This window comes from Marmota marmota, unplaced genomic scaffold (genome assembly GCF_001458135.2).
Source record: "Marmota marmota marmota unplaced genomic scaffold, marMar, whole genome shotgun sequence".
Taxonomy (NCBI): Eukaryota; Metazoa; Chordata; class Mammalia; order Rodentia; family Sciuridae; genus Marmota; species Marmota marmota.
Genome location: NW_026000019.1, coordinates 10,342,498 through 10,358,354, shown reverse-complemented (window position 1 = coordinate 10,358,354; position 15,857 = coordinate 10,342,498). Strand labels below are relative to the sequence as shown.

General features: G+C 41.2%; 1 protein-coding gene across 1 annotated transcript in view; it reads right to left on the bottom strand.

Moving 5' to 3' along the window:
* Colgalt2 (collagen beta(1-O)galactosyltransferase 2) overlaps positions 1-15,857 on the bottom strand; it is a 98,019-nt gene that overhangs the window by 28,091 nt on the left and 54,071 nt on the right. Inside the window, exons 2-5 of the mRNA XM_048809853.1 lie at positions 11,880-11,990; positions 9,407-9,524; positions 7,532-7,666; positions 3,811-4,015 (exon numbers count right to left, since the gene is read on the bottom strand). Of these exons, the coding sequence (XP_048665810.1) occupies positions 3,811-4,015; positions 7,532-7,666; positions 9,407-9,524; positions 11,880-11,990 (569 nt within the window). The remainder of the gene's footprint in view (positions 1-3,810; positions 4,016-7,531; positions 7,667-9,406; positions 9,525-11,879; positions 11,991-15,857) is intronic.

Below are 15,857 nucleotides of genomic sequence, written 5' to 3'. Positions count from 1 at the left end.
ATAATAGAATCAGTAGAAAATATCCACAGTCAAAAAATAAAGAAGGAGCAACACAAACACATTATTTAGCAACTGGAATAAAGATATTATACTATCAGGTAAAAAGAGCTAAAAGTAGTTATCTTTAGGAAGAAGACAATGGTACAAGGGACTGGGCAGTTTTAAATAAACTGTAGGTAACGATCTGAACTCTTTTAACTGTGTGCATGGATGATTTGATAAAATTATAATTTTCCCAAAAAAATAAAAGGAAGCTTGTTGATAATCAGATAACGTCTATGAAGGAATCTGGTACTCCCAGTGAACGCTGCCTCTGGGGAAGACAATTTTCCCTTTGAAGATGAAAGGCAAATCATATTGGAGGCGAAGGACTTTGCTCTCCTTACAAAGATATTGAACCTTTTCTTGTACACAGATAGGACCTTAATAATGCAGAGTGCTATAATTATCTCTATCCTTGGTGATGAAAAATCAGACTCAGGGACTTGACTTGTACAAGGCTACACAGTAAGTCCTTTGTACCAAATTTTCATTCCCGAGGGCCAAAGCCAAGTGCTTTCTACCCACCCAGGATTCACAAGCTCCGTGTTGGAGTTGTTAATCAGGAAGGACTGCTGTCACTACATAAGGGGGCTCTTTTGATCACCACCAGTGATGTTCTGGGAACAGATCTGCTTGCCCATCACCCATGTCATTCTCCTCTTGACCCACAGCAGACATTTGGAAGATGTCTGGCTGGCGCCAGGGATGGCTCCTGTGGCCATGAGACAGAGTCTAGATTGCTGGCCACATGGGAGGTAAACTCTTGACCCTGGCCTGAGCAGCCACACAGGCTTGCCAATGACCTTGCGCTGTCTCCTTAGGCAGGACAGGCAGCCAAGCCCAGCTCACTAAAGATCTTGGATTGTGGCTCTCACTCATCACCCACATGTGACAATGGCTATAATCTGAGGTGAACGATGTAGGACCAGGATTTGTGGCTGAACTGTCCTGCCTGGCACAGAAAGATCATTTGCTTCCTTTTGCACACGTATACAATGAAGCTCCAATGCATGGCACGCCAGCGAGGGAGCTTCAGGAGAGTAAGAACCAAAGAGTGCCAATCTCTTACCAGGACTCTTTTGAGGGAGAGGGGAAGTGCCTTGCTTTGGACCCAAGAAAGGAAAAGTCTAGAGACATATTGTGGGTAGCACGTGACTCCCAGGCTCAGTCATGTTGCTCCTGAAAATACTTTAAGATCAGTGAAATATTGCCTCGGAACCACACGATTGTCAGGAATATCTTTCATTTTCCCCAAATGACTGATTTTTTTCTGGCCTCAACTTCTACCCCGTTTGCCTCTGCACCACCAATCTGACCCTCAGCATTCACCACCATCATATCTATTAGTTATACTGTCACATGTAAAGATCTCAACTGGCCAACTCAAACAGTCAAACACAATTCTAGGCACCAAATTAAAATCTGGTGGGTTGCTCCCCTCTCCTTCCTTCACCATCTCTCTTCTCCCCAGTCACCAAACAATTTTGAATTTCCATACTTCCTTTCGACGTCCTGGAAAGGCCTTTGGGATGTTGGACCAATAAAGCATAAACAAGTCCTAGTGAATAGGTCAAGAAAAGGGCAGAATAAAAAATTCCTATCTAACCTGTGTTCCAGCCCAACCATCTGGGTATCAGTGGAAGAAATTATATCATGATAATTTAGTGCACATGTCACAATAATGCCCTGTGACGTGGCTATAAAGGAGGTCTCTGTTAGGCAGTGACCATTATGGTAACTGTCAACAGCTCACTTTCTTGGAACATCCCTGCTTCAAGTTCTGGGGCAAAGGAACAGGAAGGCCCTGACTCTGCCTTCTGTCCTGGAGAAGTCAAAGCAAATCACAGACCAAGATGAAAGAAGGAGTTTCCATTAACATGGACACAAGAACCTTCAAGACAACTTCCAGTCTACCCAAGGATTGCTTTTTCCTGACTGAAGGGCTAAAAAATGCATACACTGGGCCAAAGTATCTAAATTGCTCTAGCAATCGGTGGGAAAATCAGCCTTACACATTTTTGCCAAATAGTTTTATTCCTATCAAAGTAGGGGACCAATGAGTGGAACACCTATGGCGTGATGTGTGAATTATAGCTTAAACTCGTATTAACATTTTCCTCTTCCAGCAACTTCCTCAACTACCCAGGTCTTTGCAAAATCTCTTTCATCCTAATTTATATGGCTGCGGTGGATTTATTTCACCATCTTCTTAGTTTCTAAATCCATTTTTGCCAAAAAATAAAAAGTTTCAGTGGCACATTCCTGGCACATTAATAATGGGCCCTGCCTTCTTTCAGGAAGGACTGAATTGTTGTAGTAAAGCTTTGCTTCAGTAATGCTAGGTATCTTCCTGTTGAACTGTTCTTGTGAATCATGTCCTCCCAGACTGCAATGTGAAGGTCAAACAAGAAAAATACCCTTCCTTCCTATTGACTTGTCTTTCTCAAAAAGCATACAGATTTTATTCTCTTTTAATACTGAATAATATTCCTTTGTCTATATATACCACATTTTCTTTATCCATTCATCTACTAAAGGGCATCTTGCTTGGTTCCACACTTTAGCTATTGTGAACTGTGCTGCTATAAACATTGATGAGGCTGTGTTGCTGCAGTATGCTGTTTTTAAGTCCTCCGGTTATAGATTGAGGAGTGGGATAGTTGGGTCAAATGGTGGTTCCATTCTCCATTTTCCAAGGATTCTCTATACTGCTTTCCATATTGGCTGCACCAATTTGCAGTCCCACCAGCAATGTATGAGTGTGCCTTTTCCCCCACATCCTTGCCAACCCTAAGTACATGTATGAAGACACAAATGGTGTGACTCTACTTTGTGTACAACCAGAGATATGAAAAATGGTGCTCTCTATGTGTAATATGAATTGTAATGCATTCTGCTGTCATATATAACAAGTGAAAATGTAAAAAATTAAAAAGAAAATAAAGAGCACATAGACTCTCTTGGAAATGCTTTCCCAGTGATTCACAAAATGCTCATTTAGCTTTGCCTCTCCATTGCCTCCAATATCTGTTCTGTCCTTTTCCTAGAGTGACAGAACTGGGGCTCATGACTGCATAGAATACAGATGACATTCTGTGCCTCCCTCACAGCTGGGTGCTGTCCTCCTAAGTTCTGGCTGAGGAGATGTACATGGAAGGCTCTGTTCAACTCTGGACTGTGCCCTTGGAGAGATGGAGCTTGTCCTCCCTCTCCGTTTCCACGTTGATGGCTGGGGCCTCCATGGTGGTGAGTCATCCTGGATCTTACAAGTAAGATGCCTCATGCAGGGTGGAAAGGCAGTATCAAAGGAACCTGAGGCCCTGAAAACTTCATGGAACAGAATCACAATAGCAGCTCAGACTTTTTTGAGAAGAAATAAAATTCCATTCTTAGAGTCTGGGAACTCTGCCCGAGTTGTTTAGAGCCTCTATCACAATTTCCCAGTTAATAGAGGAACTCCTATAGTTAGCAGTTAGCACCAGAGAGCGCCAGTCATCTTCCCCTGACTCCCAATGCCGTGAGCACTGCCTTTCCCTCAACTCAGCAACCAAGAGTGGGCTCCTGGGTGGAGGCCATTCCTGGCTCTTGGTCCTTCATGCTCAGAGGGACAGCAGCATAAGGTTACTGCATGCAATTCACTGCCTCTAACAGTTCCTGAAAAGGACATTTTAATTTATTTTAATTGAAATAAGAGGGTTTTTAACAAGATGCACAAGATAAGGGAGCTGGGCATTTGCAGTGTTTAGTAAAACCAAACACAAATAGTACCTGCTTGTCTGCTGGAGAAGGCAAAGACGATGATGTCATCAAAGGTCCAGGTGTAGTCCTGGTGCGGGGGGTAGAAGGTCAGCCTGTCAGAGGCCTCCTTCCTGAGGTCGATTAGGAAGGTGGAGTGCACCATGGGGACAGGGAAGCAGCCTGTCCTCTTCCATTCTCTAATCTGAAGGTAGTCTGGAGTGCGTTTATAGAAGCCCTGCAAAAAAGCAAATAGGCGGGCTGTGTTCTCTGATCCCAGGACTTGTCTTTCCCATCATCTGCTAGCATCAAAGAAATCCCCAAAGTTGTCAGAGTCGTCTTATCTTGGCCTAAGAATTTTCAAATGAGCTCAAGAAATGCAATCTATATGTAAAACAATACTTGAAGGGCCTCCATGTCAGAAATCATTTTTATTCCTGTATATCTCTTGATTTAATAACTTTGTGAAGGTGTATTGTAAGCTGTCTAATGATTGAACATGAAGTGTGGGTATTAAGAGGTGGCGGGGCACAGCCGTGAAGCACACGGCCTCTCGTGTTAGACTTCTGAGTTTAGCCGCTGTGTCTACGGGTGTGGATCAAGTGACTCAAACGTGCTAGGCCTATGTCCCTATGTCTGAAATAGGGAGACGATCTTATCTACTCCATGTGGTTTTCTGTAACAATCAAGTAAAACAACTGGAAAGGGTTTAAAATAATGCACGGCATCAAGAAAGCATCAACAAACATTGTCTAGTATTAAAATGAGCTCATCACCTTGCAGCTAATATTTTCAACTAAATATGCATTACTTAGACATACAAAAGTGGGTCTTCTCTCAATGCAGTTACTTTTTTTTGAAATTCTGGCAAAGTTTAGACAGTTCCACATTTTGGGGGATCCACCATTGGAAATTTCCTCCAGTGCAAGTCCACAGGGCAAACAGTCTTCTCGCTCTGTGGTTTTGAACACACTGAGGTTGAGAAATGTTCGCCTCATACAGCTTGTTTGCCCTCCAAACTCAACTGTTCATTCATCAGCCACTGAGCACCTGCTCTAATGCAGACGCTGTGGGAAATGGTGGAGACTTGATAAATAAGACAGCCCAGTCTTGGCCCTTTTGGAGTGCAGAGACGAGGCAAGGAGCCTACAAGCCAATGGCACTGACTGTAACTGGACTACCACGAAAGCTCACGTCTACTCCAGGGAAGATGAAGATGCATGTCAATGAAACGTACTTAAAAGTAAGTGGAAGCTTTGAAAGGCACTTTTAAATATGTTCTAGGTGATGGCAGGCTCAGAAGAATGTGTCAAGTTCCACAAGGCCAGCACTCTAGGAGCACAATACTGTGGAGTACACAAGTTCCTATGCATTAAATAGAATCTTTCTTCCTTTTGTGGTGCTGGGGATCAAACCCAGGGCTTGGGGTCATCTGAACCATCTCCTCGCTGTTTGACCATGGCCTGTGCTTTTGCTCTTTGGGTTTTCCTGACCCTGCAACCTACAAGCTGCCTTCCACAGGATGAAAGGAACAATGGTTCTTCAAAGGGTTAAGGACTAGTGTCAACTATAAAGTTCTAGCCTTCTTAGGAACAATATTCTCAGAGTGAAAGCTTGGAAAATTCATGACAGTGATGAATCAGTGAATGTCCCGGGAGTGAGGATGGTGGGGAAGGAAGCAGAGACAGAAGGAGGATTAATATGCCTCCCACAGAGAGCCAGGGGCTATGGCTGTGTCTCCTTTTCCACATAAATTGAATTTTATTGGTAATAATCCCTGTTCATTGGCCAGACAACACCAGAGTCATTTGGTTTTGGATGTTTAAAGGCTCTGGAGACCAGGACCTGCCTTGAGCTTATGAAGTCACTGGTCATTTCTGTTCCTACCCTAGTAGAAGCCTGAATAGGATGCAGAAAGCCAAAAATAGACTGAGGAAAGCTATAATTGCCCTAAGTGGCACGAAATTGGATTTTACTATGCAAAATGAGTGAGCATGTTTCTCCTATTTGCTTTTAATAATTGAAGGGAATAATAGACTGTGGCCACTGGGATAACCTCCTCCCCATCCCCCTAGGAGCTGGTGACAAAGCATAACTCATTAAAAACCACCCTGAAGTGATTCTGCCACATGAAACAGTGCAGATTATTAACTGAGTTGAAGCTAATATTACATTTTCTCCCAAGAAATTAAATTGAACTTCCTGCCTCCCTAAAAGACATATGGATAATAAAAATCACTCAAAATCTCTTAGAACTAGCAGAAATAATTGCAACAAAAAATGACTGCCTCATCTAGCGGTGCACTGGAGGTACCAATTGGTAAATATCCAGGAATTCTGCAAACCAGTTGATGTGCTGGTAGCTTGAAATCCGCAAAAAAACAAAAGCATGATAATCCTCATCTCTCTGTTAACACCTCAGAGAGCAAGCAGCTTTATATATTTTAATAACGGTATCTTTATGACTCTATTTTTATTAATTATGCCATTAAGTGGTTGTACTACAGTTTCATTAACCCTTTCTTTAATAAAACAACATTTAAGGGGCTGGGGATATAGCTCAGTTGGTAGAGTGCTCACCTCACATGCACGAGGCCCTGGGTTCAATCCCCAGTACCACACACACACACACAAAAATTAAGTCATATGTATGGAAGGGGGAGTATTTAAATCATAAAAATTGGCAAATGTCACCAACTAGAGTTTTCTCCCTGGAAAGCCAGTTATTAAACACTTATCAACACACTGCTGGCCTCTTTCCTCCTCCAAAAGAAAACAAACATAAAAGAAAGACAAAATTTAGCCTTCTATCCAGGAGGACACATTTAACATACATTTTTCCCATCAGCACTTCTTTATTCTACATTGACATATATTTGCTTGGATCATCTATATCTCTAATTTATTAACTAAAGAATAATAAGTATAACCACCCATCATTAACCACACCAGAACTCTAGCCTTTGAATATTTTACTACAGAAAAAAAAAGCAATGATGGAAACTCAATTTGTCTTTTTAACTTGAATTTTAGAAAAACAAGATACCTTACCAGTTTTCATCCTTAGATCTCTATAGAAATAAATTTGACAACATATATAGAAGGTCAACAAAATGTTTTCACCCTTTGACTCAGTAACTTTGCTTCTAAGAAGCTATTCTAAGAAAATAATTTTAACCACAGAAAAATTTCTATCCCTCATGATGTTCACTGGAACAGCTAAAAGTTGCCAACAACTTAAACATTGCTCAAACTAAGGGAAAGGAGGAGTAAATTGTAGTACAGCCACTTGATGAGAATAGAGTTATTAAAAACAGACAAGCTTCCATCTCTGTGTTATTGCAGTGGTGGGATGAATATTTATTGTTTCTATGTTTCTGATTGTTGTTTTACTTTTTTCCATTTCTAAGTTTTTCTATTGTGTTCTTATGTTAATTTTGCAATGGGAAATAATTAATTTAAAAAAAAATCCCTGAATTAGGGGAGAGAGAGTGCAAATCCCAGCATGCTCTACTGGTTAATTGGAAGCTTCCGAGGCTAAGCTCTTTGGATATTTTCTTAATGATTATTTAGCACAGAAGAGCCCATTGGGTTGCTGCGTTAGATCTGGTTTTCCCCTCCTTTCCCGAAACCTCTTGCTCTAGTGGCACAATGGTGTTTCAAGGGAGGATACAAGAGACAGGCGAAGGGGCTGCTGTCACCACTGCTGCCTTGGTAAAGCCCACAGCTTTAACTCATTAACCAAAACACTTGCCTGAGGGGTGATTCCACACCAGAAGTTAGAGTACAGGCCCCGGGACTCCAGCATGGGGGCCACGATGGTTTTGTTTTCTGCAATCATCAGGCTGAGGGTCTGTGGGTTTGTCAGGAAATTGTCCACGTCTATGAACTAGGGAAAGAGAAGGATCACGTCAGGTGAGAAGGTACTTTTCAGTAATGGTTCTAGAATAACCCGGCTCATCCGGGCATCATGAGATATGGAATGGGCAGTGAGCCATATGCTCCTCAGTGAAACCCATGGCGGCTGGGTGGCTTTCACTCAGTCAAAATACGTGTAGTCTAATTTCCACGTGTTCAGCTCTGCGTAAACTGCCGAGCAATGAACTGAAGTTGCCAGACTGGGCCCAGACCCAACTTATACCCAGCTTAGTGGTTTAAGCACAAGATACTAACAGCTCCCAGGCCCTTAAAGAGTCTTTCAAAAACTCTTTTAAGTTTTTCTATAGTGTTCTTATGTTGGTTTCACAATGGGAAAAATTAATTTAAAAAATCCCCAAGTCAGGGTAGGGAGAGTGCCTATCCCAGCATGCCTCTGTGCCACTCTTGGTACAGAGGGGCAGACCTATTTAAATTTTCTACAGTCATGCCAGAATGGCCCCGAACAAATCTACCAATGCTACTTTGATGCTACCAGAGGACTCTTCGTTCTAAGTACATCGTATCAACCCTTATTTGGGCTAACCAAATAGCCCAGGCTGCTTAGCACAGGTGGGTGTTCACACTGATTTGCATTCTTGGCTGAAGTTCATGTTCACACACATTCACTTACAGAGACAGTGTAGTAGATTCTACCATAAAATATAAATGACCACACTGAATTGTACACTTAAAAATGGCTAAAAGGATAGACTTTGTGTTGTGGATATTTCACCACAATTAAAAAATAAACAGTCAGAAGCATTTATTCTTGTGACAGTCTATTTACTAAAAATTCTACAGTTTGGCATTTGTGTATTTCAATGATGTTTAAACAGGTATATAAGAAATACGGCTGGTGCAACTGGAAAATTCCTATGAAAATTTCTATTTTTGTGCTAAAAGTGTATGTAACAAATTCCTAGGCTGATTTTTGGAGTGATTGAGGGCCTGTGGGGAACATGGACATCCCCTTTAAGACTCACAGTCGTTCATATATGTAATAAAACGATATTGGCTTTGCTTTATTAGTATAATTCCTAATGTTATTCTGGAAAACAGTTGCCCAAAGAACTTGTGGAGAAAAAAAAGGCTGTTGTCAGGGAGAAGGGCTGCAGCTTGAGAGGTTCACTGAAGAGTGATTCCCAATTATCAAGTCCAGCATTTGGACACCTCTCTAAGCCCTAAGGCAAGGGAGGTGACCTCTTCCCGGAGAGAAGGTCCCCAGGAAAGGCCAACAAAATTGGGAGCAACCAAGAAGGAGAACAAAGAAGAGACTCCATTCCCCAATCACTCAGAAACAAAAGGGAATGATTTGGGAGGTGTTCATTCGAATCTCCTTGTATATGATTATTTTCTCTTATTCTGAGAATTCTTCCCAAAAGTTAAGATGATTTTTATTGCTTTGCCTACAGCATTCCTCATGAACTAAAAGATTCAGAGTTTCTTAAGCCTGTTACATGAAAGACTAAAGAGTTCAGGAGTCTTCTTGCTCACTCACTCCCTGGCTGTGCACATCAGGAGAGGGTTTGAGTGAAATCTAGGTATTGCAATATTAAGTTACCAGAATTTCCCTTTCAACTTTTAGTGGGGGATGCAGTGCCCCCCCCAAAAAAAAGACTGTTTTGATTGTTCCAATGGTCCTAGTTTTTGGACAACTGATTTGAACACATTTTAGATAACAGTTGTCAAGAAATCAGGCATCTGCTTTTACCAGAATGTAGTCTGACCATTTTTCCCTCGCAGTTCGAAGAGCTGCCTGTCGCAATTTCATGACATGAGCAAACCGGGAGCTTGGCCAGTGCTTTGGTCCAATTTCATCAGGATAAGACCTAAAAGAATTATAATAATAGCTTATAATTACTGAGTGCTGAAAACCAGGTTTTGTCCTAAATCTTTATATCTACTAAGTTGTTTAATCTTCCACCGACCCTAGAAGTGCGATATTTTTATAGTTATCATCTCAATATCACAAAGAAACAGGAGCAAAGAGAGATAAAACTAACTGCTTACACAACATCAGAGTTTTTATATGAAATATTTCAGGGAGCTCTAATAAGAGCCATAGAAGGTAAGTCCTGATATTCTCCCCATTTCACAGATAAGGGTACTGGTATAGGTAAGTCACTTGTCCACTGTTACAGTTAATAAGGGCACAATAAGAATTCAAACCCAGGCAGCTGAACCCCCAAGTTCATGTTCTTGGGTACTTTTTCCAACCTCCTGCCATCACATAAATTTGGATGTGCTGCCGTGTAGACATGAGTTTGGCAGGAAAACAAAAGGTTGAGTTTATTTGGTGGAATCTCAGTAAATGATTTCATACAGGCTGGCACATCAGTTTATCCCAGGTAAAGTGAGGTCATGGGGCAGACATGTCATGCCCCAGGGATTTCTACCAGCATGCACGGAACAGCCAGGCCAAGACTTCCCGCTGGCCACAGGGCAAGTAAGTGGGTCAGTACCCCGTTGGAATCCTTCAGAAAGCTCTCAACTGCTATGGACATGGATGCTGAAAAGTCACAAAGAGTCTGGAACTATACAAATAAATTTAATAAAACTGTGTCTAGCACAGGAGTTCTCCCGAATGTCTTCCCCAATTACTGCTTCTATGAAAATCAGTGGAATTCCTGTTTTTCTGAATACATTACCAAGAATAAGGCCTTCGCTAATATAATTCACTCTGATATTGGCATACAATGTGTGTAGTCAAAATCCAGCTACAGAGAACATTACCAGAATGCAAGATGAGCACACAATGTGCAATTTTTAAAAATTAGGCCAAATGCCATTGTAAGAAACCTTAAATGGGTGTTTAAGAATTTTTATAGTGTTCAATCTTCACTTTTAAATTTTGTTTAATATACAAACCATACACTTGGGAGATCTATATTAAATATTGGAGTGACCAGGAGAACAAAGAACAAATTTGTTCTAGAATGACATTTATTATAGTTGTTATACAAATTTGACTTTCAATAAATAGCATCTTGGGTAGAAATTCAGGCAACTCATTCAGTTCTGTTTGTACAGTTTCTTAAGGTGGAATTGTAGTGGTCTTAGGAGCATTTACAACAGTAGGTTTTAAGTACATTTATTATTGGTCTTATTCACTCACTTATTCATCCAAAAAGTATTAATTTAGTGCCTGACAAGAATATAGCATTGGCAGGGGATAGGGGGATTTAAAATGTTTAGCAGGGGATCTAGCCCCTGCCAAAGACCTTATAATTTTTTTGAAAAAAATATATAAGTTGCATAGTTAATTAACAATGCTACTTGCATTGAGTCAAAAAGAATGATGTACAAAATAAGCGATCCATTTGTTGAAGGAAAGCTAGATGTTAATAACTGGAAAGTTAGGAATAGGTTTCTGTAGTAGATGTAATTTAGCATATAAGAGCCAATTACAAAGAAGAATAGACACTTCTAAGACCGATGTCAGCAAGAGTTTGGGAGTTGAACATAAAAGGAACATTCTGGATAAAGTAGAATTTCTTTTGGGAAGAAGCAGAAAACATACTAACTTTATGGACTCTTAAATAGAAAACTCAGCTGTTTGAACTTTGTTCTATAGGCACTTGAGATCCACTGAAATCCCCCAAATAGAGAATGAGACAACTCTGTTGTGTTTTAGGAACTTGGTCTGACAGTCTGAATGACTTGGAGACAGAAGCAATTAATCAATTGCTATGGTTAAGATTGGAAATTTTTTAAAAAAGGATTAGAAATAACCTAAATGTCAATCAATAGGGTATTAGCTAAACAATTATGGTATCTCCATACAATGGATACTATGCAACTAAAAAATGAAGAAGCTCCTTAATTATTATAGTGTAATAATTGCCAAGACATGCTAAGTGAAAAAACTAAGATGTGCTCGAGTATAAGAAGTATATACTCAAAATATCAATAAATAATAGCAATATTTAAAAATACATGCCAATGCAGTAATTTATTTATGAACTAACGAAAACCTGAACTTGGCTGGCAGCTGTGGGGATAAAGAGGAAGAGGGAGTTATGAAGATCTGTCCAAGGAAGAAATGGCAGGTGTTTGTAATTAGGACACAGAGATGAAAGACAATGAAAAATTACATGTGTCCTTAAGATTGGAAACACCAGTGGCTGGAGAACTTGCCCAGGAGGAAGGGCGATGAATTTTCGAGGTTTGCTTTCATTACTCACTGGGGTTCATCCATCGGCCTCCACTCCACGTAGTGATAGAGTCTCTGTACGTTTTTCAACCACTCCCTGAACATTTCGGTGGTATTGTCCACATTGTGATCAGTGGCTGCCCTGCATGAGAAAAGCACAATTTAGTTTAGTTATGTCATCCAAAGAAAGGGGGAAATCAAAAAGACCCCAGACTAACTAAAAGGAGCAAAGCCAGTTCTGGAGGAAAATTAATTATGTATATGAAAATAAATCCCTCATGGTCCAAATTAGACAATGAATTTCTGAAGTGAAAGGTAATGATAAATAGCATCTTTGTGTCATTAGGTCTTTGAACAGGGCTCAGTCAATTACAGAATGACCCTAAGTGGTTGTATTAATAAATAATCGCTTATTTATAATAGAAGCATTTACAATAGAAGCATTTTATGCTTATTTATAGCATGAGCATAAAATGTACTACCCTAGAGCTGTTTAATGAGTCTTCTTAGAAATTTTTCTATTTGTTTTACTTTTAAGTTATCCAACTTTTAACTTCACTAACAATTACCCTCAATTTAAGCAATAATTCAGTTTTGTTTTCATTCCAAGTCAATTTTCAGGTCACATCAAAATATCTCATCTGTACGGTTTTCATGATATAAATGTCAGGAGAAAATCAAAATAGTATTTCCATCTTCTTCTGTCTGCTTTGGATTAAATTTACCATCATGTATACAAAATAATCTTTCAAAAGCCTTTGAATAATGTACACTAGACTTGTTACTATTCTACCTTAAAATTTAACAAACAGATCACTGGTAAAGGGGCTTAACTCATTTATTAAAACAACAAAAAAATATTTTCAAATTATATCACAAAATTCAAATCCATTTTAGAAGTTCAGCATTAAATAAAACTGGGGGGGGGGAGGCAGGAATGGAGGAAGGGAGGGAGGGAAACAGAAAAGGAAGAGTCACAGGAAGATAGAGGTCACTGAGACCTTTAGAAGGCAGAGAAAATGCTCAGATCTTATTGGTAATTCGGGTTCCTTTAGGGAGGGACAGATATCAGGATTAGCGGTGGCAGGCCCCTGGAGAGCAGTGCCGTGATAAGGGCAAGAAGATATGGGAGCAGCGAGGACTTATCTATATATGGCAATGTCAGGAACAGGATTTTGCAAAACCCAGTCTGCAACAGCGTTTCTGCTTTTTCTCCCTTGAGTTTGTACTCCAAAAGTAATTAAAATCCTTAAGAAAATGAATGTCCAGGAATGTTCAAAAGAAAAAAAAATATTAAGCAAAGCACAGAACTCCAAGTATAGGGGATACATTTTTGTAAAATACCAAGTAACTTGAAACTGTAACTTGAGTATAAAGGACAGAAAAATGGTAGCTAGAGATGTGTGACTAATGCTTGAAAATCTTACCTAGTAAAGTAAATTTTTAAATTAAAACTAGTCATGTTAGCAACACTCATTAAGAGGTGACTTAGTTGGCCAACTTTGATCTGCATTCAAGTCTCTTCTTGAAATCGGATTGGAACCAGCTGCTCTCATTACAAGGCCCAGGAGGGAGGGAGTCTTACAGAGACCCAGGGCATGGTGCTGTGGATGCTGATGGTGTGGTGGGGTACCAGGTGAGCACCTTTGGACAAAGACAGGGTAGGGAGGAGTACCGAGCAACTGAAAAGGTAGAAAAAGTCCAGAAAGCAATGTGGAGGGACTTGTGATTGGACCAGGAAGCACAGCTTGTCAGCAAGAATCTCATCCACAGCAACGAGCTGCCAATGTCCAGTGTCACAGGCAGCCACGCAGAGCACTGTGAGCATCAAACCCCAGGTCTCACGACATGAAGCAGGTAGAACAATTCAGGAAACGGAGAATTAGCCCAAAGGCATGTTATTCTTCACTCAAAATATTAGGAGTAAGAGTAAATAAAAACAAAACAAAACCTTGACTACCGTGTTAGCCAAAATTCATCAGAATTCTACATTTGTCCTAAATTATTTATAAGCAGCACGTGATAATTTATTTATTGTTCTTGGCGACTGTTTCTTCATTACAAAGGACTTAAATTCTCTCTGCCTTCCCTACATGTTGGTGCATTTCCTAATCCATCTAAAAACGTTGGTCTTGTTAGATGAAATATATTTTCCCGTGCACAGATTAAGCAACTCCAAAACCTGCAAAGTATCCACTGTCAACAAACATCCTTGGAAATTAGCTGCTTGGAATATGCATGTGTCTCATTAAAAATAGGAGCACAGATTGAAAACACTCCCTTGATTGAGTTAGAAAATGTCCTCTATGTTTACTTCCCTGAATTGTTAAGATTCTCTTTGTTCTCAAACTTCCGTGGGTATGAGCAGTTCCTCCAGGTGCTGTGGGCAGAAGGGATCCCTACTGGTCTTTGATGTGCAGTATCCAACTCGAGGTCCCAGAGGGGGAAAGGCAGTGTTGGACCACCCCAGACATGAGGAAGACTTGCAGCCTTCACTAAGACTGCTTGACTCCCCTGGCAAAAGGCAAAAAAATCCAGAAATCCAGGCAGATGCTTCTACTGCTGCCTTTCAATCCCTCTGAAAAAAAAAATGTGTTTCCGCTGGAATACATAATGATGAAAACATGCAGGCTCTGGGCTGTTCAGAGGGTTGGAGAGAGAATCACCCAAGGCCCAGATGTGAGCTCCCTGGGGGAAACAGCAGGATCACATTAAGGGCTTGATATTCAGAGCCTTCCAGAACAGCACAACAATGAGGTGCCTGTCTTGCCACAGACTCTACAAGCAGCTGCTCACAAAAGCTTCTGTGGCTGAGGTGGATTCTTCTACTGAGATAGCAAGCTGGGCACCCACGTGTGTGGACCCCCTGGGAGAAGCTGAGGCACTCTGGCTCCTCCCTCAGCCTGAAAGCTCCATCCAGTGCCCACGAAGAATGAGCCGTCTCGGGTCTGCCATTCTTCTCTGTCAGACCAGGAAAGAGATCCAGAAAGTGAACAGACGTCGCCAATGACTCCTTGAAGCAAATCAATGAAGTGACCATCTGGAGGGATGATCTGCAAGTGATTTACAGTCACTAGTCATACTGGAAAGCCACTGTCTGTGAAAACACAAACATGCCACTGTGGTCTAAGCGTGTCCTCCCAAACTTCATGTCGAAACTGAATCACCAGTTTGATAGTGTTAAGTGCTGGGGCCTTTAGGAGATCATGAGGTCAACCTCAAGGGCAATGCGACCGCTTCTGCTCCTGCCACAAGATGCCATTTATAAGCGTAAGATCAAGCCCTCGCCAGATACCAAACCTGCCAGCACCTTGATCTTGCACTTCTCCACCTCCAAACTGTGGAAAATATATTCTCCTGAGAGGCTAAGATTGCTCAGCCATTGCCTCAAATCTCCCAAGCTGGAGGGGTTCACACTCCACTCCCCTCTCTCTTCCCTGGGTCTCTCTGACTTGGGTTGGGGGCAAGGAGAGCTCAGCTCTTGAACTGTGTTTAGTTTTCTTTGAATCATGTTGGGTTGATATCCTTCAGGGAGAGCCAGGACTGTCCAGCCACTGAACAGTTTCCCTTTTCTAATTTTAGGGGAACTCTGACCTTGATATGGTCTGTCCATCAGCCCCTGCTTGGCTTCTTTGGAGTAGGATCTGGAATGGAAGATCTGCTCCAAATAGGTACATGGAGCCAGAGGGAAGTGTGGGCCACCTCTCCCCCTGAGGCTGCTCATCTGCTTCCTCTCTGACCCTCTTCTAGTTCCTGTTTCCCCTTCTTTCTCATCTCTAACTGTGTAAGTTAGCAAGGGCCCATGAGCCCTGGCTCCAAAATTCAATTAGGACAACGGTAAACACATACTAGGAATGTGATCAGTAGCATGTGTGGGTGGCAGATGAAGATCCCAGGCTAACAGGTGCTTTGTCACTTGGTGGGTGGAAGAAAGTGCACAGACACCAGTGAAGAAGCTCATCTTCAGGATGGCATGGTTTTATGGATGACTCTGAGCCAAAGAAATTTG